Consider the following 27,567-nt stretch of genomic DNA (forward strand, 5'->3'; position numbering starts at 1 on the left):
GATCAGGTTTTGTTTTTAATAAAATGTAATACAGCATAAAGCTTATATATTTATCTACAAAATGCAAGAAAATGATACCTTCTTACGATAAAATAACAATTTAAGATGGACAAGATGGCAATTTTGCCGTATTTATGAATTTTTTATTGGTTACAAGAGAAACTTTACAAATGTATGTGATAGTAAAAATATAAGAAAATAATGACAGATATAATGTTTATTGCTTATCTTGTTTGATTAAACTCAGTTTAACTTAGTTTTAATTGAAAATATACTACAGAAGTAAGCCTGGTAAGACCCCTTTTAAGCCCCACAATTTAGCATTTTTACAATTTGTTTATTAAAAATACATGTATTAACTTATCGCTACTTATTGGAGTCACTTTTCAAAAGTAGAATACTTCAGTTTATTTAAAATCATTTTTTAATGGGCTGTTTTTCTACAATACTATGAACAGTCAACAGGTACTATCATCATTAATTTATGTAAAATTTCTGAAATCTTCACAATTTTAGCATTTGTGCTAATTTTAGACGTTTGTTGTCTAAAATGGATATGGCCACTTTTGTTTAGTCTTGATATTTAAATACATGTTGTATTAGATGATATTACATAAACATATAAAAATTGAGCCTGGGTGCTTCTTACCTAGAAAAGGGGGTCCATTGTTTTATATTGGAATTAATCTTTATAAGCTTTTTGTCAAATATCAAGCAGATGCTGAGAAAAGTGTTACTTAAATTTTGTGACGCTGACATGAATGACAGATAGTGATCTCTATGTAGCTTCTGGGGAAACAGTCGACAAAACAACAATGTTAAGTTTCCTCATAGAATGTAATCTCCAATAACTTGAGGCATGTGAATAAGACATGTAAGATGTAGTTAGCCTATTACTACCACAGACAAACAAAAATATTTCAAATGGAAATAAAATTTATTTTATACCTACATGAATAAAAACAAATATACAGATATATGGTTCAACTGTGGTGCAGACATTTTCATTAAAATGGTTATATAATTATTCAGGCTGTTTGCTTATAATTTTACTGTCATATAATATTAGCGAAGTCTGCAATAAAGGGAAACATGCAAAACGGTCTGAATACATGCAAACAGTAATAAGATCTGAAGCCAGGTCGGATGACTATTCAGGTCTAAGTTAGTAAGTATGCATCAACAAGAGCTTCAGTCAAAACATCCTGTTGTAATATTGACTGTTTTGTCTGTTTTCCTCTTTTCTACTACAGATCAGAACACTTTATCGACTTGTATTGTGCAGGTACAATATAGTTCAAAATCAAATCAATAATTTCTGATGATATTTTGTAGAAAAAGCCATTGTACTTTTTGATACATCATCCCATGCCAGATTCAATTGGTTCCTAAATGGTGGATACTTTCCATTTCAAAGAAAATGCAAGCATCTGTTGAGTTTCTCCCGGTCAGAAATGATATCTGTTTCCCAATCTGATGCTTAATATTATGAACAATTATTTGATGCTGTGAATATACTCCTATGAGAACCTGAGCATCTTTAATTTGGCTTTCATCTCCATCTAAAAAGATAAAAAAATAAATCTACAAATGTACTTTAAAAAAATAATATATCCCTTATTAAATTAAAGATAAAAGAATTCTCAAATATATAATGTCCATGATATATGAGATAACTATGAAATCTTTTTGGTTGGGACCCAATGAAAAAAAAAAATATATAAGATATCTCAACTGGTGGAGTAAGATCATTGCTTTGCCACATCTAGTATATCTGATAAAACCTCAATGTCTTAATGCAAAAACTTAACCAAACCATTCATGCAGAAATTGTAGGCCAAAGTGACCTTATCAATAGTAACCATGTTGTACTACCCAAGATATCTATCCACTAGCTATAGTCAAGTATCAATGTAATACCATGTCTATTACAGAGAGACCTAAACACACAAAATTAACAAAGTTGCTCAAGTGGAAAATGTAGGTCAACATTACGTTTATAAAAGTGAATCATGTTGGACTATCCAAAATCAATACACTGGTTAAGTATCACACAGCTATACAATTTTGTACCCGAGATGTTGACCTTAATGCACAAAACTTAACCATGTCACTCATGTGGAAAATGTAGGTCAAGTTGACCTAATTTTTATCATTTACCCTATTGCTCTACCTAAAACCTATCCACTGGTCAAATATCATAGCTTTACTACATGTTTCATGACTATATCTAGTGTCACTTAAGTGAAAATGTAGGTCATAATGACCTAACTATAAATGTTAATTAGGAAACTCTAATATGAGGTCCTTGATTGAATCCAAGTCCATGATAAAACTAATACAAAGCTATACCCAGTACTGTAAATTCAGAAATTATTGCGTGCATTAATAACTGCGATTTTGTAATGTAATTTTAGACTGAAATGCGTATTTAATTTTTGCAATATTCAGAAAAATCCTGTTTAATTCATATAGCAAATTGCAAAATGCGAGTTTAACATGTTTAAATTAGTGCGATTATAACCCTGTCGCATTTTTCACAATAAAAAAACATCGCAATAATTTCAGAATTTACAGTAATATTTTTGACATTACCACTTTTTTGGTAATGGTTAAAAATTTTACCACTGGTCATCTCATGATTTCCTAACCTCCACCCCTTCCCACTCAATGTATCTCTGTACATTTTACAATCAGTTTAAAATTTTCAAAATGCCTTTCAATTGCCCCTGTAAATTAACTATGTGGGGATGTATAAGAACCCTGCCACATCCAATCTCTGATTTTGTTAGATGAATTTATGCTTTGTGTCAATCTGATGAGTTAAGCCTAAACGGACACATGACTGATTTCAATGGTACCATACACACTAAAAACATCAATAAAACACGATCATATCAATGTCCAGATGAACAATGTTTCAGGTATGAACAATCAATCAATTTATAAACCTGTTGTTCTACGGCATAATGTCAGTGAATAAATTATAATAGACAAATCTGTTTTATCAAATTAAAGGTTAAAACTAATTTATTTACAAAAGGCATGCCTCATTCGAATACATGGACATGATGGAGACATTATTAAAGTCAGTAAGCAGAATAAATATCAAGACTACATGTAAAACGTCATACAACTTCAAGTGAGAAACTCACACCCTATCACTATAAAAATCTAGATTTTGTGCTTTCATTTCAGACAAATAAAAGGGGAATTGAGATTTTAGTGACAAAAACAAAACAAGTTTAACCTCACTACATTTATGTGTGCCCTTTCCAACTAAGGAATATATTGTAGGTTGGTTTTTACATGTAGTACCGCCGGTATGTCCTTGCTTCAATAGAAATTTATAATTTACAAATTTTTGTATCTTGACCATATATACATGTAGTGCAGGTTGTTTTTTTTTATATTTAATGACTCATTTCTGGTAAATTACAGCTCGCAATTAGATGGTGGTTGTGCGTGTTGCATATATCACATATCTACATGCACTAGAAATAAATGCCTTTTTCCATATACATGTATATATGTTCATTGTATCACATAATTATATACCTCGCCACTATGTCATGCATATTTGGCAGTTTTAAAAATGAATCTTTTCACAATACAGTTGTGGATCCATCCAGGGAGGGACCGGTTGTCAAAATAATTATGACTTCTTGAAAGGCCATTTTATTTTATGGCTATGCCTATGGCGCCTGCGTCGCAGTAAGGCATCAAACATGTCAAAGCAAAAAAAATAAAATAGCCTTTCAAGACATCATATATATTTGGACTAGGGACCAGTTGGTTAGAACCTTCACTTTTTTGCTAATTAATGCTTTTGAATAGGAACACATGGATGAACCTCCCTATTTATCCTGGTAAGAACCACCATCCCCCCTTTTTTTAAATTGGCTAGATCCACCCCTGGCATAATTAACTAATTTATTTTTGTAGTTTACCTGACCCTTTTGGAATAAGTTGTCATTACAAAAGTCCTATGATAGGGTTAGTGTGGTTCCTCAATCACTATCAGCTTTTCGCCTTTTGGAGTTTTGCCTTATATTAATGTCAGCAGGACGATCTTTGAATCCACACTTTTGTTGAATAGTCCCGCCAATATTTCCCAAAAGAGTCTCTGTGCCATCGGCATGGACATATTGACAATTTTATAGCAGCACGATCAACAGAAAACAATGTCACTTATGTGTATAAAGTAGTCCTCCTTGAACATGAGGAAAGTTTGATAAACAGGCCTCACTGCCCACAGTGCTGTGGATAAATTCAAGGTGGTGGTTGTGTCCTTTTTACAAAGATAAACTTTGTCTAACAGATGAGTTGTATAGTGCTTTGATTGTCCACAACAACCTCCAAGATTAGAAAAATCGGACCGAACAGACGCGTCTGCTTTTCATCACTGGAAGCTGCCATATTGCCAGTGAAAGATTTCCACTAAGGGAGACAATTTAACCACAAAAATAACATTGAGGCTACCTTTCGGTAACTTAATGTTAAATTTTGCAAATTAACTAGAAAAAAACCATACATTTAGCCAGAAATATTTTTCAACATAAAATAAATGTCACCTTAAATTTCCTTATATAGTAAATAAAACATTTTAAACAATTGTCATTCTGTAGTTCAAATCCTTAAAACTCAACTGTGCAAGTTTTATCACTACTCAATATAGCAGGGGCGGATCCAGCCATTTTAAAAAGGGGGGTCAACCCAGAATAAAGGGGGGTTCCAACCGTATGTCCCCATTCAAATGCATTGATTGTCAAAAAATAAGGCGGGGGTTCCAATCCCCAGAACCCCCTGGATCCGCCACTGTATAGTAACCTTTTAAAAGTGATGAATTCTGAGAAAATTCTTATGAAATCAGGAAAGTATGAATTTTATAATTTTTGTGCAAATTAATAACCAGATGTTCTCCAAATTTTTCAAAAATTGCCTCAACAATTGAAATTATTTTTTTAAGACAATCAAATCCAGTTGAGTAATTAAGTAACCGGGTAGGTAATGTAATATAAGGTGACATAATGATAGCATTAATTGACTTTTGACTGTTTCTTGGCAAGTCTTTTGGCTCATAACAAAATTATGGTGCTATACAGTCAATGAATGAAGAGAAAACTATTTGTTAGTAGTGGATTTTGTTCTCATTATAAAGTTAGGAGATGTGGTAGACATGTAATTGCCAATCAGAAGTTATAAAAGGCCCTGACATAGCAAAATAATTCAAATAAGAAACCCAACAGTCTGAATTATGTACAGACAACAAAGGAAAAACAAATATGATATATATTGTAGTAGAATCCTTAAAAATCAGGAGACTACAGTTATGTATTGAGACAAAATCTTGAATTCTTCTAGAACAAGGATAATCCAACTTTTTGTGGGTTTTCCTAACCAGTTATGGCTTTTTCGTGAACTTACACCTGCATTTCTTTCAATTTTGACAGGAAATTTACGGGTATGCTAAGAACAAAGGTAAAGAAATCTGCATGTGGATTCTATACTTCTTGACAGTAGGTTTACTACGGTTATTTTTCTTCTGGTACCCACATCTGATGATAGCAGCCACACATGAGAAAAGTTCTTTAAAACATGCAGTAGTTGTTGTCCTCAAGGTAAAATATGATTTGTATATGGAGAAGTGATTCAATGCTTACTTGATAGGTAAATTAACAATACCTTGTAAAAAAAAGTTAATAAAAAATAACAAATGATATATCTACCATATTTGCACAATACATGTTTCTTGACTACAGCGGATTCATTATTAATTGTGGGTTAACAATTTTTGTGGTTTTTGTGAGTATGTGTGAACCAGGAATTTAAATGTTCAGAAAAGTACAAATTTTCTTTAGGCATATATACAGACTTAAGCAAAACCACAAAATAATCAAATATGAATATTAGCAGATTAGTAAATGTTTTTGCCAAAGTGCATCAAATGAGCTTTTACCTATGTCAGTTTTCTTTGTCTTTTTTGGTAATTGGTTTATAAAAATCATTTTCTTATCAAAAATCAACTATGTTAAAAAGTGTTAATCATTACATAGCAGTCAAGGAGAATAATTTTTAGTGTATAGTCTTATATTTTTTACAAATATGAATACACCAAGGAAATATTTATTGCTTTCTTTGAAAGTAAATGATTTGGATTTATATTAACAGACAATGCTTAATTTTCAGTTTTAATCACTGCCACCAAAAAACTTTCTTGGGGTTGCTCTGTCACGGAATAGAAGTTCCTTCATGATATAAGTTCCAAATGGAAACAATATTCTAGAATATTATTTCCACTGAAATAAATATTACAGTAAATGTTCCCAACGGAGTTAATGGTATAGAATATTTGTTCAAACGGAAACAGATATTATGACATTGTTTATAACAAAGTTTCCAGTGGAACTTCTGTTAGGCGGAACAAATATACGTTGACAGCTTATCCTAAATATGTATGAAATATTTTATTATGGATACTAAGCTAGCAATACATAATCAGCAAATATCTTTAGGTTGCTGCATATACTTTTATCCTTTTTATCCTTTTTTTAAGATTAAAAAGATAATGTAGGTTTTAAATGCAATCATTTAAAAAGTAAATTAAATAAGCTGCTGCGAATGACACTTTACAGCCTTAAGTGTGCAATGCAATTGACAAAAATCAGAAGTGTGAACATACTAATAGTATCAGCCCATATTTATGCAACAAAAGTATTCTACTTTTCAATAAATAGCTAAAAGTTTACATTTCTAACAAATTTGTAAAGATGCTATATGTTGGTGCCAAAAAGGAGTCTTACCGCGCCTTAACTTCTTTATATTTATCAATATTTGATATGAAATATTTATAAAATATTATATGAAAATCCAGTCATGACCGGTATTGTAAAACCATGCTAGTATGAAAAGAAAAGGCGTTGAAGTTTTATATCATTTAATGGAAACAAGTTTACAGTTGAGATCAGATAGTATCTCAAGACTACTTTTTATATCATACCTTCTTCATACCTGCAGATTGTACATAATTTTAAACATTATTAAGTCCTAAAATTATAGATTATCGTTGGTTATCTCAAGGAGATTGATTTTCTCGCTTGAGCCGGTACGACGAAAGTGAGAAAAGCAATCGAGTTGAGATGACCAATGATAATCTGATTATCGCTATTTTACCTATAAAGACGTTGTTAATTTCCTTGACAACGGCACGTGTTCCCTTAGTTTCTAGCTATAATTTTCATATCACTCGACTCCGTTTTCATATCACTCCACTCCGCTGAGAAAGGAAATTATCAGTCAGCAAGATCAAAGGAAAAAATCGTAAAATAGCGATACAGATTTATATTGCTCCAAATCTTTGATTTTAAAATTTAGCCCAAATGTTGACTTGATATTGGCCTAAACGTAGCATTTTTTTAACCCAAATGTTACATCAATTAGACCTAACATGCATATCCCATAGTGTATGCATGATTTTCTTCAGTTTTAACATGTTTAAGGCTAATTTCAATTTTTGTAAGTCAGAAAATTATTTTCAGGAAATCCTGGTGTCATTGTGACTTTATTGAATCATGTTTTTTCCCCTAGACCAAACCTATTTGTATAGACCGGCATATATATAACTGGTATATAAAAATAGTAATTGTTTAAAAAAACGCAGAATTTATAAAGTACAAGATAGGATGCTTATAACCTGTTTGTTTAGTCATGCACTTAATGTTAAAAACCACAAAACACTTATAAAAAAAATAAATAATCATGTACCATTACACTAATAAATAACCTTATAACATATTATTATTTTTTTTCCTCAATTAAAAGTGCATCCATCACTTTGCACTTGACAATTCATATTGTCATTTCCGGATGTTGCTAGAAATTGACTTTCTGAGGTTGATCTATATGCATAAATTTTATTGCATGACAGAAATGCAATTGATTGAAAGAAAAGCTATATAATACATTTTTATTTAAGTTTTATTTAATATCTAGACTAGAGACATATATTACATAGGCAACTAGACGAAATCTCAAATTATTAAGCAGCCCTCTTCATTTCATTGGTAATGTTAAATTCCTAACGAAAATGATTGTCTCTCAGAAATCATGGAAAAATATTTAGATAATTCCTTCAATACTGTAACCTTATCAAGAAATCATTTAGATATTAAGGTTAATCTACACCATATTTGTACTATGAAAAAATGTATCAGCCGTACCAACACGTCTCTCTTTCTGTAATATCTTGATGTCAATCTTTCACTTTCATTGCTCATAAAATCTTTATTTCAAAAGATATTTTTTTCAAACATTTTAAACCAATTTCGAGAAAAACTCAAAAAATGAGAGAGAGAAAAAAGAAAAGAGAAGGAATATGTCAGTACGCAAAAAAGGAGTCTGCAAAATAATGAGAGAGTCATAAGTTAAATAGATTACATGCCATTAAAATGCAGTTGCTAATCACTTGTATTATATGTTTCTGTCTATACACTATGAATTTTATAATATATCAATGCATATTCATATTTTTGTCTACTTTAAATTTTTGTTATGTTAAAGACTAGACTTGAAAAGCCAGCTTAAAATAAAATGAAATGTTTGTACAGTCGTTATGAAAATGTGAATTGTGTCTTATTTAACGTGTTATAACTAAATTCGTTTTTTAATAGGACCAGTATAATCAATGGTTTGTGGCCAAGGTTAAATTTAAAGAGAGCAATGGAAGGGATGTGTAAGTAATTTGACACATCATTTGAGTTTTACATGTGCTGTATAAGTGTCTGTGTAATTCAGTGATTGATTATATCAGTAGGTTAAAGAGCTCTAAAAAGCTCATGTTCAATGTTGATTGTATATATTTAAACTTTAAATAAAGATTACTTTCCTTTACTTAACATAGTAATTTATGTAGCACCCTGGGCACTTGAATAATTTCAGAAGAGATGCACATTTTGAAATAGTGGACAAAATGTAGTTCTTTATCTTGCCTCATACACTCAGCTTGGAGCTCCTTCTGGAATGCAATATAAAAAAAAGAAGATATAGTATGATTTCCAATGAGGTAACCCTTCACCAGAGATTAAATGATGGAGAAGTTCCTATTTGATAGCTTGATGGAGCATTAGTTTATGGAATCAAATGTAGTCTCTATGTAAGATTTTGAATATATATGTACTTCTTATTTGTTCCATCGCAAATAAGTATTTAATGAAATTGAAATAAAAAAACAAAGAAACAGAATTAAGGTGGTACCAAACACCTTGACTAAAATTAATTCAGCTCGTTTGATTTTCATAAAATTTTGACAAAATATTTACTTTGACCCTTTGACAAAAATATAAAAATTTCAAAAAACTTGAACCACACACTTTATCGGAAAAATTACATTGGATATATAGCAGTTGACAAACACTAATTATTTATTAATAAAAATCAAGTTCAAAGCAGCCTGTATTTTAAATGTAGATTTTATCATTAGATTTATGCCCCAAGAAAAAAACAACCCAATAATTTTAAAAAATTTGACCTGGTTTGAATAAAGCACTTAAACATTCTAAGTGCCAACATTGTTTAAGTTATATTTACAGAAACATATTTTACATAATAACTTTCATATTCCTCCACTTTTTCAATGATAATTTTTACTCCAAAAATATCAGAATTAAAACATACACATATATGCATCAATGAATACTGCAGGGCTGAAACAAGAAGCCTACCTTCCATTTCTATAAAAAGTCCATTTAGAAATTACCCTTTGTTTTGAACAAATTATAGAAAGAGCAGACATTTTGTTAACCCATCTATGTGGAAGACTCGAGGTGGAAGATGTATGTTATATAGCACATTATTTTTTTGTTTAGCTCTATGGAATGCTTAATGCTCACCAAGTATTAATGAAACTTTTATTGAAATTTAGGATATCTGTCAAAGCTGTAGAGAATACATCTGATTTATAAATACATATTTCAAACATAAATACACATAATGATATAATCTGCGAGCATTTTTGAGATCTGTTGGACACCTACATCATGTTTGTTGATGTTTTGAATTTCTAGATATTTTGAATTAACTTTAAATTTCAGTTACACTTTTCTTTTGTACTACATAATAGAATAACTTCATTTTCAGTCAGCAACCTATCAATGATAACTTGTAACATTTGAGTATTTTTCAGATTTTACATGACAATTACTCCCTGTTATTTGATACTTGAATTGCAAGTCTGGGGTATTCTTAGCACTACCATGTGTGCATGTCTTGTTTTATGTCAATGTATGCTTTTCTTAACCATTAAGTTGGGCATGACATAAATTTTGTAGTAGAAACATACTTTTGAAGTATAGGGCACTTCAGGGGAGGGTGTCATAGTGATAAATTTTCCTTTTCTTAACACTTATAAAAGCCTTCATAATTTTAAATGGGGGTAACATGTAGATGTAGAATGATTTTACTATAATGCTTTATTTGTTTCACAGCCAAAGTCCAGAGACTGGACAGGAGAACAAAGTAGAAGTTATATCTTATAAGAAAGGAAATTTACCAAATACACCACTTAAACAGGGAGATGTAGTAGTAAGTAAAAACAGTACCAATAATACTTCATAACTATATTGACAAAATTTTCTATATATAACTAAAATTGTGTTGATTTTATTTTGATATTTTTTAATTTTATAGATAGGAATATACAGATCAACATACATTGACATTTTTATGTGTTCATATTTTAAACACTGATCTTTTTTTTATTTTTTAAATCTGCATATTTTGAACACTGATGTATTTTAAAATCTATATACTGTTTAAAACAACATTTGACAAATGAATGAAAATCTAGGACAATAACATAAGTTTGTTAATATTCTATCAAATTATACCTTTGCTATTATAAGATAAAAGCAAACTAATGTGCAAACTTTTTTTAAACAATATGATATTTTATTTCAGTTGACCGAGGTAAAGTTAAAACACTATGGCTCATGTGCGAATTTTTTTTAAACAATATAATTTTATTTCAGTTAACTGAGGTAAAGTTAAAACACTGATATCATTCAAACAATTGTCTGATCAAACTTGTTAGCCTGGGCATTCAGGATTTCTGGAGCTTTTTTCTAGATTGCTTTAAAGTCTTATTAAAATATTTTGTTTTAACAGTGTTGATCTGGTAATGTAATGTTAAAGAATTTGTACCATAATTTACAATGTAATCACTTCAAAAGACTTCATAAGAACAAAATTTATAAGGCCATTAATAAATTTAGGATTTTGTGCAATGTAAATACATGCATCTATTTTTAATGGTAGTATTTTTAATGATTACATGGCATATACTGTGGACTCATTATTATTCTTGAGATACCAATTTTTGTGGATTTCTTTGGTAACGGTAAAGCACAAATTTAAATGCTCAAGGAAGTTCAAATTTTTGTATAGGCTCGTATGCCGACTTTGGCAAATCTAAAAAATCCAATATACACAAAAGTAAAATTTCCCCTCCATCCAAGAAAATTGGTATCCACGAAAATAAATGAATCAACAGTATTTTGAAATGTGGTACAGATAACTTAACCTCACTATGACCTTTGAGGCTGCTTTACTAAACCTTTAACTGAATATTTGTGCAGCTTGTAGTGTTCATGCTTAGTTGTGTAGGCTGTGATGTGACACTTGTTTTGGGGTTTTTACACTAATTATCACAGGTTATGATATTGTTCAGATAATTTAGTAAAGTGTGGTTTTAGTTCTTTAATTCACAAAGCAATTTTCAAAAGCCTTCTCATAAAATTATACTGAATTCTTGCAAGGTTTTCCAGAAATTCTGTTGAATGATTTTTGTCTCGCCTATAACGTTGAGGTCAGCGAGACATAGGGATTGTTTTTCCGACTCCGGCGTCAGCAATTGTTAAGTTTTCTGCTTAAGTTAGTTTGATAGGAACTACTTGTGATAGATCATTGATATTTACTATGAAGTTGCATTACTGTCAGTACATATCAGTTTAAAGACTATTTTGAGGCCCTGCCCCCTAGGACATGGTCCAGTGACTTTTAATTAATTAGCAATTTTCAATGTTAAGTTTCCTGCTTAAGTTAGTTTAATAGGATCTACTTATGATAGATCAATGATATTTTGTATGAAGTTGCATTACTGTCAGTTCATATCAGTTTGATAACCATTTCGAGGCCCTGTCTCCTTTGTCATGGTATAGTGACTATGAATTAATTAGCAATATTTAGTTTTTCTGCTAAAGTTATATTGATAGGAACTATTTAAAATAAACAATGATATTTTCTATAAAGTTACATTACTGTCTGTACATCTCAGTTTGTCGACCATTTTTAGGCCCTGCCCACTAGTCCAGTAAATGAATTAATAAGCAATGTTGCTGTCCATCAGATTGTCTTTTTCTGAAGTTTATGCTGATAGGCGAGACATATCTCCGTGTCAACATTTTATTATAAAAGCTTTTTAGAATTACAGTAAAACCTGTGTAAGCTAAACTCTTGTACTTGTCTACTCTGAGCTAAATTTTCAGTCCCTAATTGGTTCCATTTAGACTGTTTTACTGTACTTCCTTTTAACATTGATTAAATATATTTTTGAATTATTGCGAAAGAAAGTTTTCCTAATCCAGCACTTATTGATTAATTCACCTGAAATTAAAAAAACTTTTGAGTAGATGCGAATACATGTATCAACTCACAAAACTGCATGTGATGTTGTAATTGTTCAATATCAATAGTATATTTTCAATCTGTTCAATATAAACTCTGATTTTATCATAAAAAATTGATTTTGGATAAATTTTATAGCATTGTTTCTTTTAAAACTTGCAGGTTTTTTGTGTTTGTCATAGAATACGTTTAAGAAGGCCTTAATTTAAACATCGTCATTTTGCAGTTTTTATTTGTCAAACACACAATAAAACAAATTTCAATAGGAACAATGTTGAAAATTTTGCCAGAAATCATTTATTAATGTTTTAATCAGTGTGTATATTGAACAGATAAAAAATATATTATTGATATTGAATAAATACAACATCACATGCAGTTTTGTGAGTTGATACATGTATTTTCATCTACTCAGAAGATAATTTTTTTTCTTCAGGGAAGCTAATCCTAATTTATGCGTAACCCATCTCTAGCTAAGGGGTTTAATTGAAGGTCACATGAATACGGATTCAATAAAATTGAATTATTCACTTGCAAGTGAATAATTCATCAGCTATGTTTCTTAGCTTATTTTGACAAAATTGAACCAAACTGGCTGCTATAAGCGAATTATTATTTCACTTTCACTTTCATGAATGATTGAACAAAACAAAATCAATTTTATTTTTTTTTATAACTCGTGGCTAATGGTCCCAGAGAATAAACTACACAGAGATCAATATCTATTGTATTTATTCAATGGGACAAGTGAACTGAAAAAAGTTTAAATCGACAGGTAAACTGCAAATGATTCTGTGGAAAACTCCCATTTCTTTTACAATAATGTTTTTGAAATGCTTAAAATGTTGCCTTTGCCTATGCATACTTCTTCTGAAGTACTCGTAATGCTTCTAATCACAATGTTCCAGATTCTTGTCTTGACAAATTTTTCTATATCTAAATTTGAAGTCTTAAGTGATACCTTGCCTGTGGTTATAGGTAAAACAGGGGTTATAGTTAAATCAATATAATAACCTCCTGTTGATTAATTAACTAATTACTTTAAATACTGATATTTTCTTCGGTTATATTTCACGATTTCAATGCATAAGCTTTTCGTACAGAGATTAAATTTGCTCATCAATGACAAATTCACACTTCATACCAATAATTTTGGTTTTTAAAAACAATTTGCACTGGGGATATTTTCGGGCAGTTGACAAGAACACGAAATAAGCAACAACCGAAAAATATCTGCATGAAAATTTACATCTTGGGTAATTAAAGTAATTTTTCCTTATTCAAGGATGAAATAAACTAATGAAAAAAGGCAAAAAGTCAATGATAATCCTGCTTTAAACTGGCCAGAAATAAAGCAACACTAGGATTATTTATATGTAAGGCCTTAGCCTACTTTGACTAAATTTGTAACAGTGACAAAGAGAAGAATAACAATATAGTTTGTATGCATGAAGAAATGGCAGAAGTTTTACAATTTTTAAATGTTATTTTAATACCTGGAAGTGCAGATAGTTTTAAACTCCTTTTATTATCCTAGTAAAGTTAACCATTTTCTTGACTTGTATGACAATTTTCACAAAAACCATTGAATATTCTTTACATTTGATTGCGACCTTATTTATTACTGTCAATTAATGACTTTTGTCTTTGATACTGAACTTAAATCATAACTGGTTATATTATAATTGATCTTTTAAACAATAAAAAATGTTTTAAATTATTATAAAAAGTAACTCATTTTTCATGAAGTCATTACAAATACTATTCTTTTGTATTTTCAGAGGGAACAGAGTCTTATTCGATTTTTTATAACAAAGAAAGTGAAGTATGTGTGGAACACAAGTTCTCAGGAATTTGAGAAGGCAAAGTTAGTTTTTACTCAGTTTTTTGCAATCAGTATAAATTAGGGAGGATTTCAAATACATGACATTTATAAGTCAACTTGGATATAAATCAATTTTGTTTAAGTAATTTCCCTTAAAACATAAAAGGAAAATAATAATAAGCTATATTGTTGATTTTAACAATATTCATTTTAGATATAAGGGGCTCCAGCAGGGTACCTCCCCCCTTTTCGGTCCCATGTTCACATTTAAAATTCAATTGCCTCAGGTCACCAGGTTACTTTTAAGCAAATAAAAGAGTTAAATAAAACAGATTTGAACATGTTTAAAGGTCAAAGGTTCTTATAAATAAGACCTCAGGTTGCAAGGTCGCAGGTCAGATTTGTCCATGTTGGAGCCACATATATAGAAGCTTTGTTTTATATTGATATCTCATTTGAGTTTAAAACTAAATTATATTAGAAAACATATGTACCAGTTGTACCCTCTTGTAAACTTTAAACTGGACAAAGGGGTCTTTAGGTCTTTTAATGTTCTCATTTTTTAAATCTTTTTACATAGCTTTTAATTTTGTATATCTTAATCAGATTGAAAAATAGGGTGTTTTCAAAAAAACTGATGGAGTTATATTATAAACTCCCATTCAAAATATTTGAAAACTGGCAAAAATTATATTGGGTGACTTTTAAAAATTTAACTTTGTTTTTGACACTGAAATGTATCTATTTATACAGAAAAATAAGCTTATCTAAGTAAAACTTGGGACCTCATTAACAATGCGTGTAGGCATTGTCTACATTATTTCTTGCTTAAACTTGTAAGTAATACCAAAATACACTTTCTCTGTGAATTCCTTTTTGGAGCAAGGATTGTGCTGTTTATTTTATAAATCAGCATATGAGACAAAGTCATTTTCATTGTTACATGGTATGGTTTGAAAATTGAGTAAAGAAGCAAATCTGAATGAAAATATAGAAATTAGAGATATAATAGGAATTATGAAATTAAGCAAAACAGAAAACAAATTGTGGCTCTCTATGTTAAGTTTTTCATGTTTGGTAAATTATCTGCATTTCTAAGGTAATTATGAACTTTTAATTGAACAATTGATTTGTCAACACGTGTAAGCTAACTATGGACTTTTTATTTAACAGAGGATTAGACCATTCAACAAGATGCTCATACTTCCATGAAGCTTCAGGACTTAGTCATTTAGAACAGTCTCAAAGGTAAGATCCTTGTAAGATAATATGAAATGGTCTATCCAATTGAAATACAGATCCTGTGTCCACTCTTCGCTTACAAGGATCTTACTACACTCCGTCCTACTTTCTGTTTTAATAAAATTTATATCAACCAATGAAATGTCTGCCTTCAAATTTTTGAAGGTGTGTATCATTATGATGAAACCTGAGGACTCTGAAAGGTTGTTAAAACAGAAAGTAGAATGGAGCGTTTTTGGATCCTTGTAAGTGAAGGGTAGACACAAAATCTGTATTTTAATCAGATTGTACTATGGTTTGAGAACATGTATGTAGAACATTACTTTTTGGTTTACATGAGATAATGTGTACATAAAAACAGAGCATATATTACTTACATTTAAGGTGACTTTTCAAGATGATGTCATATTACCTAAATAATATTATTTTTAGCTCACCTGGCCTTAAAGGCCAAGTGAGCTTTTCTCACCACTTGGCGTCCGGCGTCCGTCGTCCGTCGTCCGTCGTCGTCGCTAACTTTTACAAAAATGTTCTCCTCTGAAACTAATGGACCAAATTTAACCAAACTTGGCCACAATCATTATTAGGGTGTCTAGTTTAAAAAATGTGTCCGATGACCAGGCCCGCTAAACAAGATGGTCGCCATGGCTATAAATAGAACATAGAATGTAGATTTTGGCTTATATCTCTAAAACCAAAGCATTTAGAGCAAATCTGACAGAGATAAAAGTGTTCAGCAGGTCAAGATGTATCTGTATGGCACGCCTGAACCACTTTTATAGATAATCCTAGATTATCTCAGATAAACTAGGATTATCTCACTGTTTTACATTAAGCTCAGATAAACCGGGATTATCTCGATTTTTTCAGATAATCCCGGTTTATATCAGAATTTTAAGATAATCCGGGATTTTATCAGCTTAATGCATATTTGAGATAATTCATTATATTCCTCACAAAATTAGATAAATAATTAACTGGAGAAAATCCGGGATTATCTGAAAATTCTGAGATAATCCGGGATTATCTGAGAATTTTGAGAAAATCGATTAACTGAAAAAAAGTAGCCAACAGAAAGGTACGACATATTGGAGGAAAATTTCATGGTCATAAGGGATAAGATATAGATACAATGGTGCATCTATACAGATAGAGAAGAATGAAAGATTACGTTCTTACGGGAAACGTTTTAGAAGTTTTAAATTTCCAAATTTGATAAAAATAACAATTGATTTATTCAGGATGTACATGTATGACAAGTGTATCGATAATAATGAAGATCAGAGGGATCTAGAATTTAGAAGTTTGTCTTGAGAGGTTATTTTAAGACAATTTGAATGTTAAATCCGTATTTGTCTTTATGAAGATAGTGAAATATGTTACATAAATCTGGCATCCGCACAATTAACTAGGACAAATAACTAAAATGTTGAAATAAGTTAAGCAAAGTTGAAATACACCATTTCGAAGTTCTAATGAGTTTTCTTTTAGAAAGTTATAATCTTTAAAAAAAAATATCACGCGCCGTTTTTCTTTCCTTAATTTTCCCTATTAAAAGAGTAAAATATGGTGCAGGAATTTATCATCCATTTATTGCAAAGTGTTACATTTTAGTACTTACTTGGTAAGTTGTATAAAGTGTTTGTTGTCAATTAGATAATCTAATCATGATAATGACAAATGTCCAATAAATGAAATATTTATTACCTTACAACTCTATTATATTGTTAATCAGTTTGTTTTTTAACAACACGTGGCCAATGCATAATTAACCTTTAAACAAACGCTGTTAAAACGGGGTTTTGATCCCTGAAGGACGCCACACTTTGCAATGAATTAGATCTATATTTGTTAACGTTTTCAAATTAAATAAACTGAATGGATTTCTTAAAATTCTCAAATGGCTTTAATATTATTACAAACAAAACGAAACGTTTATTTAACATTTTTTGCAACTTTTATCTTTATTTTTGTTCTAAGAAAACCTTTCTTGCTTGGTTAACTAGTATGTGTTGATTACCTTCACTAATTACTAAAGATCAGACGACCTAATTAAGTATTTGTATAGACCTAATCAACATGATAATTGGTATCGAATATGATCATCGGTCATGCATGACATATTCCAAATAACGGCGCGTGTTAATAAACACTTCAATAACTTCTGAAATATTCAATTAATTTTATTCAAACAAAATATTAAGATAAAAAAATAAATAATTTATCGGACGCATACCCTCAACGCCCACTAAAATATCTATAACATGTCCTGAGTGCACTCAGGAGGCCCTGAGCGGTTTTAAAACGTACCGCAAAATTATTACTTAAAATAATTTTTGTTGACTGTTAAATGAAATACATTTCAATTCATGGAGTGTCAGTGAGTTATAATATATGTTATAAATGAGGGCCCCACTTTGGTAAACCAACTTGAACACATTGAGCGATCGTATATATGCAATCAGGAACAGATGTATCCACGAAATTATATTAACATTTTATGAACTTGCCTGCTTTAATAAATAAATCATGTTTTAGTTATAACATACACTTTTAATGTACTATTATTTATAAATCAATGTTTAAAATTCACATATATGTGCTAAGATTAAAACTTCGTGTAATATTTTAATACTTTATTCTTGTAAAATTTTTCATTAATAAATACTGTTTAAACTAAGATTAAAATTTCATGTGTCATACGGTCATTCCAAGTGTCATTCGGTCATTCGTGTTACGTATCTCCAGTACTTCTCTATGGATAAGAGCTAAAACTACCAAAAACAAGTTCACCAGAATTAATCGAAAACTTCCAGAAAAAGCTACTAATAAGCTTATACTCTCATTACCAACTTATGTAGCAGATGTTACTATCAACATCCTAAACGGAATACTACCAGTAGAAGCCCAACTACATATCCGAGTACTTGGACTATTGAACAACATCTGTAATCAGCCCGAAAAAAGCATAGATAAATTGCTAGCTGACGACAACTTAAACTGAAAAATAGCCAAAGTTCTAGTTGCGTGTCGCTATAAAACATATGCGCAAGAAATACGATCTACAAAATGGTACATGGACAACACCATCAAAAAAATATTATGGACCTCCAACATCAAGAAAACAGTACAGAGCTACTAGTCTAAGAGTAACTTCAGTAAAAAGCAACACTGTATTCTATCTTCGAAGGCCGTACGGTGACCTATAGTTGTTAGTTTAAACATATTTTATTGTTCAAAAATGACAAATGGATTAGACACAAGTTTTTCAACTTAGTAACGTCTTCTCCTATTGTTGTCAATTTCTGTGTCATATGGTCTCTTGTGGAGAGTTGTGGCATTGGCAATCATACCACATCTTCTTTTTAATTTCCAAAACGACGAGTGTAAAAAAAAAAGCAAATATGCAAACATACAGCTTGATTTATATTTACAACAAAAACAAAATGAAATACAGGAACAAAGACTCAATGACACAATATGTCATGACGGAGGAAGGCACATGCATATTTGGAAGGGGCTAAAAAAAGGTCTAGTGCCAAACCATACCTTAAACTGAAACTGTACACATGGGATAAGACCGAAGTCAGAACTTAAAGTAAAATTTTGTTGAAAAAGGTCCAGGGTACCGTTTCACAAATCCTTCGTAAGTCTATGTGTCATCGTACGTTCATCGTAAATAAATCGTAGGTTTTACAGCCGTTTCACAAAGCCGTCGTAAGTTAAGATGAGCGTAAATAATACGTAAATCCTGGCGTGACTTACTACAGCTATACCCAGTCGTATCTCGATCGTAGTTTGTCCGCGAATATGAATTAAACCATATCTAAGATGGCTTTATTCTCGATCAAGATGCCGCAAATGTTAGAAGACGAAGAAGAATCTTCAATATAAGAACCACACTTTCTTCGTTTGATCATTTTAAAAATGAAATGGATATTATATCCAGATACAGACTGGATAGACACAGTATCAATGAAATAACATTGGCAATAGAACCAGATATAAAACATGATACAAATAGGTCCCATGCACTTACTCCTGAAACGCAGGTTTTGTTAGCTTTGCGCTACTCACTGGTTCTCCGGTAAAGCGCCCATTTTATGACATTGATTTGTCCCACCGTAACAAAGGAAAACTAACGACTTCGAGTTATATACCCGTAGCTTGTTATACCTATATCTGAGATTTTTATATTTCTTTATTGTCTATATTTTTAATTTTTATAAAGTTAAGTACATATTGCACAACGATAGTGATCGTACCGGCCCGCCGTCATAATATAATGTTTTCTTCGTAAACCTGTAATTCCCGTTAACGGATAGATGACCAAGCAAGACTAAATATTTAGCACAACATTATGGAACGCGGGAACCACATTAATAGATAATCACAGTTTATCGGGGATAATGATAGTTTATAGGTCGATCATTATAGTTAGTCGGCGTAAAGTATAATTTACGGTCGGCCATCATAGATGATGTAATCAATGCGACTCGCGCGCAGATATTGATAGTTACTTTTTTGATAATGCATTAACGGTCGATAATGTGAATTGTTTCGATAATGATAGTTAACCTCGATCAAGTGAATTAAAACACGAGTCGTACATTCGAAAACTGTAATTAAAACTGGAAATGCTTGCCGATTGTAAAATCGATTTTGATTGGCGGTCAACTTTTTTCTACTTTCTCTTTTGCGAATTGATGTAAGCAGCATGGATACAACAATCTATATGTTTTTGGAGGTGAGTGACAGCTGTAAATTATAATCTTATGTTATTTAAGGACATTAGTTACTGTAATTTTTGTAATACTGATTCTCATTACTCCTAAATATATAGACCTGAATCAAGCGATATTCCTCAAATTCCTTGACAGGTCAACGTCAAAAGACCAAGGTAGCCTGTTGTCACCTGGCATTCAGCTTTTCACCCCATGTGCCTATAAATTGCGTTTGTGTTATAGGGAAGGGGGTTTTGAAATTGAATTATCGCTGCTTGCAATTACCGAAAATAAGTATCCGAGCACAGTTACAAGCCCCTGTGACAGGATGAAGCTGTTTAAAACAAATAATCTACAGGACAACAAAGGCAGTCTGACTACACCCAGCCCCTACTAACGGCAGTGGATAGTAGGGGTTGGGTCTAGTCACGAAATGTGGTTTTCAATTTTTAGTCCAAGTGCTTTAATCTTGCTTGTCCAAATAGTTATGACATCTTGTGAGGCTAGTTGTATGCTCCAATTGAAGGGGTATTATATTTTTTGGTAAATGTATCTGTCCGTCTTCTTATCTGTTTTCAATCCATTCATAATAAGGTTATAGTTTTTAAAGTAGTTTAGGGTAAAGTTGTAGTCACTTCAACTTGAAAGTAATTAATAAATGTTCCTTACGATGTGTTCTTTCTAATTTGCAATTCGAATTAGGGCTTTGATTTCTTTTTCATGCTTCTGGTATGCGGTAAACGATTGAAAAATAAGGAACAAGAAGTCACATCGGGACCAAAAAGCACAAAACAACTCAAGGCCACCAATGGGCCTTCTACACAGCCAGAAGTCCAATAGCCAGAGACTGGCTTGAGCAGGCCCGAAACACTAATGTATACTAGTTCAGGAAAATGGCACCACTCTACCATCCGAAACAAAGATATGAACCAAAATGAAAAAAAAAACTTTCAAGACTAACAAAGGCAAGATGTTCCTGACTTAGGACTGGCGTAAAAAAGCTGCCGACTAAAACATGTTAACTTGTGTGAGATATCAACCTTCCCACTATAAGTACATTTAAATAAACTTAAAAAAAAAAAAAAACCTTTAAATATCCTTTTTGAATTAAAAAAAAAACCTATACTTATAAAAAAGAGTTAATGCTTCAAACATATAAAATTCATCAAGAGTAGACCGAACGGAAAACTATAATTTTCTAAAGAAGATGAAATTGTTATACCACTTGCTTGCGACCTGGGAGTAGATCAAATGGGAGTAGACCAACTGGGATGTTACCATTTTCAGTACCTGCTAATACCTAAAATTATCTAATCAACATAAATATAATTTTATGGTACATGTACTGTATTGTACTGTAAATTAATTTTTTAAAGCCGTGGGCTCTGATGTAATAAAAATGTTCAGAAATACAAGTAGGAGATAAATAAGTATATTGAATGTTTTTATTAACATAAAATTTACAAAACTGTCTGAACCAAGTATAATGAACAGTTCTTGTAGTATAGGCAATATCACTGTTCCAAAGTTCATCACAGCTTGATTTTTGACCGTATACTTCTGAGCTATCTTAAATTATATAACTGATCTGAAGAAAAATCAAACTACAGTTGGTAGCAGACCAAGCATAACATGAAGTCAACGCGCGTTAACGCCACGTGAACGTATTTCATTTGTTAACTCCAATTGTTGCGTTTAATATAATTACGTTAACGTGGTCACAGAAATGTTTGAATCTTATGAATTTAATGCAAGATAAAATTAGTACTTTAGAAATCATTGAAACATTTTGATGATACCGAAATACAATCAATGGATTTAACTTCTGTTTGGATATGCCAGTTTCGTCCCATTTACAATGTTTACGATATGATAATTTGCAATGAAATACATTAGAAGGCTTTGTATTTGACTTGGAAGGTCAAACTGAAATTTACAGAATTTCAATCAAAATAAAAGTTCATCCAATATTTTGAAATTTTAATTGAATGCAAGACATAAATAGCAGTGCTTTAGTACTTCAGTATATCAGTTGAAATAAGAGTAATGACACCAAGAATGCAATGAATACATAAAATTGCGTCTGTTTGGGGTTATGAGTTTCTCCAGTTTACACTGGTTGAAATGTGATCATTTTTTTACTTAAACTGAATCTCTCCCTTTTGGGCCGGTCACCTGCGATGGAAATCAAAATACCCTATCGTTATTTCCTATCATCATTAGAGTTGATTTTATAGTCTTTATTGAATGATTTGCACTGTACAACCCTTATTTAAATTGTAAAAAGACATCATAGGTCAGCAAGAATGATAGTCTTACTTGATTCCATATACCCAGTTGATAAATAAATTTAATATATGTGTGCTCAAATATTAAACAATCATTGGGTGTTGGCACTTAAATTATTTTGTGGTAGGGGTGAGCAGCTGAGGTGTCATACCCTGCCATATATTGTTTGACAAAAAAAGACCATTATAGCTTCATTACACTATTTCATGGAGAATAATAAAAGATTACATAATTAAGAATATCAAGCATAAGATAGTATATTGCCTATGATATCATCATATATTTAATCTTAATTTCTCAACCTTAGCATATGTCGTGTTGCTTATAATAATAGTGACATATTGCAGTTGTTCACCCCTGACATTCATCACAAAGTAAGTCCCCGATCCCCAAAGACGTTGGCTTTAATGCAGAACTTTGAAGGAAAAAAAGGTGGTATCGCATAACCTCCACCTTTGTAGCTCCAAACGCTTAGCAGGTATGATACATGTATAACTGTATCGTATTCAAATACATCCTACAGCTCTATCATATTATACAATCATGTGTATCAACGTGTATAGATGACCTCAGTTGCCTAGTCGTCTAAGTGCTCCATCTGCAATGATCACTAGTCTGTCAACTGAAGTTTGTGAGTTTAAACTCTCCCAGTGGCAGGTGCATGGTACTAAAAAACGCTGTCTGTTTTTTTGTACTCTAGATACTTATCAAAAGAAATGGCAACATGGAAATAGGCAACAGTCTTAAAGGTGGTGTTAAACACCATAAATCAATCAACCATCAATGTGCATAATCATTGTACATCGTCTTGCATGTATCAATAAACTCATCATAGATACCAGGATTAAATTTTTATATTTACGCCAGACGCGTGTTTCGTCTACAAAAGGGTCATCAGTGACGCTCGAATCCAAAAAAGTTTTAGGCCAAATAAAGTACGAAGTTGAAGAGCATTGAGGACCAAAATTCCTAAAAGTTTTGCCAAATACAGCTAAGGTAATCAATGTTCATCTGTCAATTCCATGGAATTATATGGAAAATAGCAAATTACATGTATACATCAAAATTCAAATATATATTACTTGTACTACTATACCTAAAGACAGACAACATTTCCATTGTGATTTCTGGGGTCCAAATTTGAGGCTCTTACGTGTGTTAAAATACTCAAAATGATCTTAAATTAACACCATTCCTGTTTCAAAGGATGTTGAACTCATTAAAGAAGGAAAATCCCTAGCGACTCCATTTTTCCTATCGAATTCTAAGTTCATACGTACATGTTATAAACTGATATTTGTTTAGTTATGAACATTCGGTTTTTCAATGAGATAAAGGAGTGGTCATATACTGTAATTATAAGGACACCTGTCTAGTTTTTAAAATTAACTTATGTCTTGAAGATTAATATTGGTTATCTATATCGTTAGATTGGTGTCTTATTGACGTGAATCTAACAGGCTCTATTCCAATAACCATGTATTTTGCGGTAGTTGTGTCTGCTTTTGATTCTAATTTAACATTTAAGCTTCGGATGTTTATCTCATTGTCTACTATTATTATTGTGTGGGGTATTTAAAAGTTGCACTCCAGGCAGGTCTACCATTCCAATACAATACATTTTTTACAGTTGGATTAACTAGTGTATTTCAGAGTAAACATCCCCACCACAGGGCTCTATTGACTTATCTAGCTATGTAATCAACTATGACAAATGCAAATTTTTGTAGAAAGTTGCAAACAGATTAATCTCAGTTTGACGACTATTGAGTGAAGAATAGTGGTACATGTGGTCTTCATTTTTACCATTTTACATTCAAAAAGGAATTGTATTGGTAACTAAAAGCAAATGCGTTTCATTTGCATATTATGATTGCTGTATATAAAGCATGCATGACCTGCCAGTTCTCTTCTGGCACAAATGCACACTCCGTTTGCACAGTATAAACATAAAGGATTATTTCAGCTCTAAAGATTATTTCACTGGTTATAATTTTTATTTGATTAAGAAGATGTGGCCATGTGATGCTCCATATACACTGAAAAATGTTTAAGTTATAAACTAATATATTTACAGCCTGACACTTCACTCGGTTGCACATAATTCAAATAGCAATACTACGCAAATTCTAAATGACCGAATTAAGAGATGTTTTGATAATACTTCACTTATGATCACGAGGAAAAAGACTGATCGCATCATATAACGTAGATTTAAATTTTGAAGTTCATTTTTTGTTTTGTGTTTTAAAAAGAAATATTTCATATTGATTTTTACGATGTGATATGACCCATCCACATTTCATGTTCGTCAATGTAATTTCACTTTAAATCAATTACAGACAAGTGTCACAAGAAAGAAATTACAAATATAGAGTTAAATAGTTATTGAAATCTTTGTTTGCACATTATCGGTAATATTTGTAATTTTCTACATGTTACAAAATGTATGCTTGTATTTTTTTAAGTTACACTAAAAAGAGTATTAAGAAAAACCTTCTGTTTCGTCGTTTCTATTATGTCATTATACTGCCTTTATGATGTATGATGCTCATTTTTTGGTTCGATATCTTCTACAAGTTACCAGAACTCATCAACGAAACCATGCTTATATTTAATACTCCAGATGTGCGTTTCGTCTACATAGAACTCCTAAGTAGCGCTCAAATCAAATCAGTTTGACAAAATTATTAACGACGTTGAAACCAAGTCATTAACGAAGTAGAAGACAATTGCACACCAAACTTTCAACTTCATGATAAAATTTCCAATTTCTCAGCACTAATATACCCTCTGATTCATCGTTTGGCGTTTGCACATATCAGTTAATAGGTTAATCTCGTCCATTTTAACACTATTCCTCATTAAAGGGGTTGTACTTCTTTCATAAAAACTACGCGAACAGAGTTGTGAGGAATATTGATTATAATTGACACACTACATAAATTTCACAATCACCATCATCAATTGATCGACCGATGCATGTGTCGGTGTCTTAACTCACAAGCGACATGTTTTTGCGGTCTCATATCTTCATATCCATATTGTACCAGAAATGTGGTGTGATCTGTAATTTTACTGATGGTGTCCAATGCCCGATTGTGAAATTTTGAGCAAGTATTGATTTGCATGGCCGGTGATACTTACATAGCAGGAGCCGCTTACCGTGTCGACGCACCCGGCCTCGTTCTTTTTGGAAGTCAAGCCATTCTATCAGTCTTTTCTTGTTCCCTGCTTTCGTGTCTTCTTGATCGGTATATGAGATGTTAAATGTTTTATGGATAATAATTGCCAATGCACTTACAAATGTAACATAATATGAACAGACTTTCTTTATGAATACTTGGAATCAGGAAAAATACAACATTAAGACGATTCTCAGTATTGTACTTTGTTAATCTTATGAAAGTTATGATTTGACATTTTTAAGTTTTATGGTGATTTATATATTTTTGTCCATTTAAAGAGAACTATAAATATATTGTATTGTTAATGCTGTAAAGTGATATTATGTTTTCGTATATAATCACGCCATCAGTATTATATAATCGTCCTTGGTAAATGTACATCGCAGGTTTTTTTTTTTATTTAATGACGCACTTGATAAATGTTTCGATCAAAACTTAGAACCTTAGCACAGCTGACATATTTTCACATTTAGTTTAAAATGGAAATCCCGTTTTCTATTAAGTTGCAACTTTGTTAAATGAAACAGTTAGCTTATATAACCTTCTCAAATTCAGAATAGTTTATGCATTATACCCCCAACAAAAAAAAAAAAAATAAATAAAATACACAAAAAAACAAACACAAAAAAACACAAAAAAACGCAGTCTTAAAATTTCAAGCCAAGGTTGACAATGTCTTTTCGAGGGGTAACAATCTGCTCTATCACACTCTCCGATATGTGTTATTTAATTCATTAAACTGAATGTTCTGTTATTACTGTCTATTAAATTTCAAATTCAAAGAAATAAACTGTGACGTCTTGTACATAACAATCATCAGTATTTATTAAAGCGCACACTTGATCAAGCGTCTTTGTGAAGGGTAATAGAGTGTTTGCCATGGGATAGAGTAAATTGTCTCCCTCCTATCAACCAATCAAAATCTAGCATTTTGACATGAAGAATAATAAAACAATATCCAACGGTACTTAGGAAAGAAACATCATAACTAAATACATGATTGTTGGATCTATAAATACCGAGACATGTCGTATAGCATGCGAATTTACAATCGGCAAAACAGTCATATTCGGGTCACGTTCGGTACTTAGCAGACAGACGATGTAGATGATAGTTTAGATCAACCAATTCGTGATGTTGTCCATAAAATTAACGGAGTGTCATTTTTAGCACACCTGGCCCGAAGGGCCAAGTGAGCTTTTCTCATCACTTGGCGTCCGTCGTCCCTCGTCCGGCGTCGTCCGTCGTCCGGCGTCGTCCGTCGTCGTCCGGCGTCGTCCGTCGTCGTCCGTCGTCGTCCGTCGTCGGCGATAACTTTTTACATTTTGAACTTCTTCAAGAGAACCACTGAATGGAATGAAACCAAACATGGCATGAATGTTCCTTATGAGGTGCTGACCAAGTGTTGCTACTTTGTAGCCGATCCATCATCCAAGATGGCCGCCAACGGGGGACTTAGTTTAACATAGGACCCTATGGGAAATACATACAAATGTCTTCTTTTAGAGAACCACTGAATGCAATGAAACCAAACATGGCATGAATGTTTCTTATGAGGTGCTGACCGAGTGTTGTTACTTTGAAGCCGATCCATAATCCAAGATGGCTGGCAGCGGGGGAA

The 27,567-nt window shown here is 31.7% G+C and overlaps 1 protein-coding gene and 1 long non-coding RNA gene across 8 annotated transcripts in view; one reads left to right on the plus strand and one right to left on the minus strand.

The window, feature by feature from the left end:
* LOC127720128 (polyamine-transporting ATPase 13A3-like) overlaps positions 1-27,567 on the plus strand; it is a 206,462-nt gene that overhangs the window by 130,733 nt on the left and 48,162 nt on the right. For 4 of the 7 annotated variants that reach the window (XM_052226563.1, XM_052226564.1, XM_052226562.1 and 1 more), the window contains exons 3-7: positions 5,454-5,621; positions 8,670-8,731; positions 10,482-10,578; positions 14,460-14,545; positions 15,677-15,751. The exons of 1 other annotated variant lie outside the window; for it this stretch is intronic. In XM_052226563.1, the coding sequence (XP_052082523.1) occupies positions 5,454-5,621; positions 8,670-8,731; positions 10,482-10,578; positions 14,460-14,545; positions 15,677-15,751 (488 nt within the window). The remainder of the gene's footprint in view (positions 1-5,453; positions 5,622-8,669; positions 8,732-10,481; positions 10,579-14,459; positions 14,546-15,676; positions 15,752-27,567) is intronic. 2 more of the 7 variants (XM_052226565.1, XM_052226566.1) reach the window with 2 other exon arrangements.
* On the minus strand, positions 919-27,053 carry LOC127720130 (uncharacterized). The gene is made up of 2 exons (XR_007990633.1): positions 25,906-27,053; positions 919-1,562 (listed from the first exon to the last, which is right to left on the minus strand). It is a non-coding gene; the product is annotated as an uncharacterized LOC127720130 (long non-coding RNA).

This window comes from Mytilus californianus, unplaced genomic scaffold, assembly GCF_021869535.1.
Source record: "Mytilus californianus isolate M0D057914Y unplaced genomic scaffold, xbMytCali1.0.p SCAF_11, whole genome shotgun sequence".
NCBI classification, from domain to species: Eukaryota; Metazoa; Mollusca; class Bivalvia; order Mytilida; family Mytilidae; genus Mytilus; species Mytilus californianus.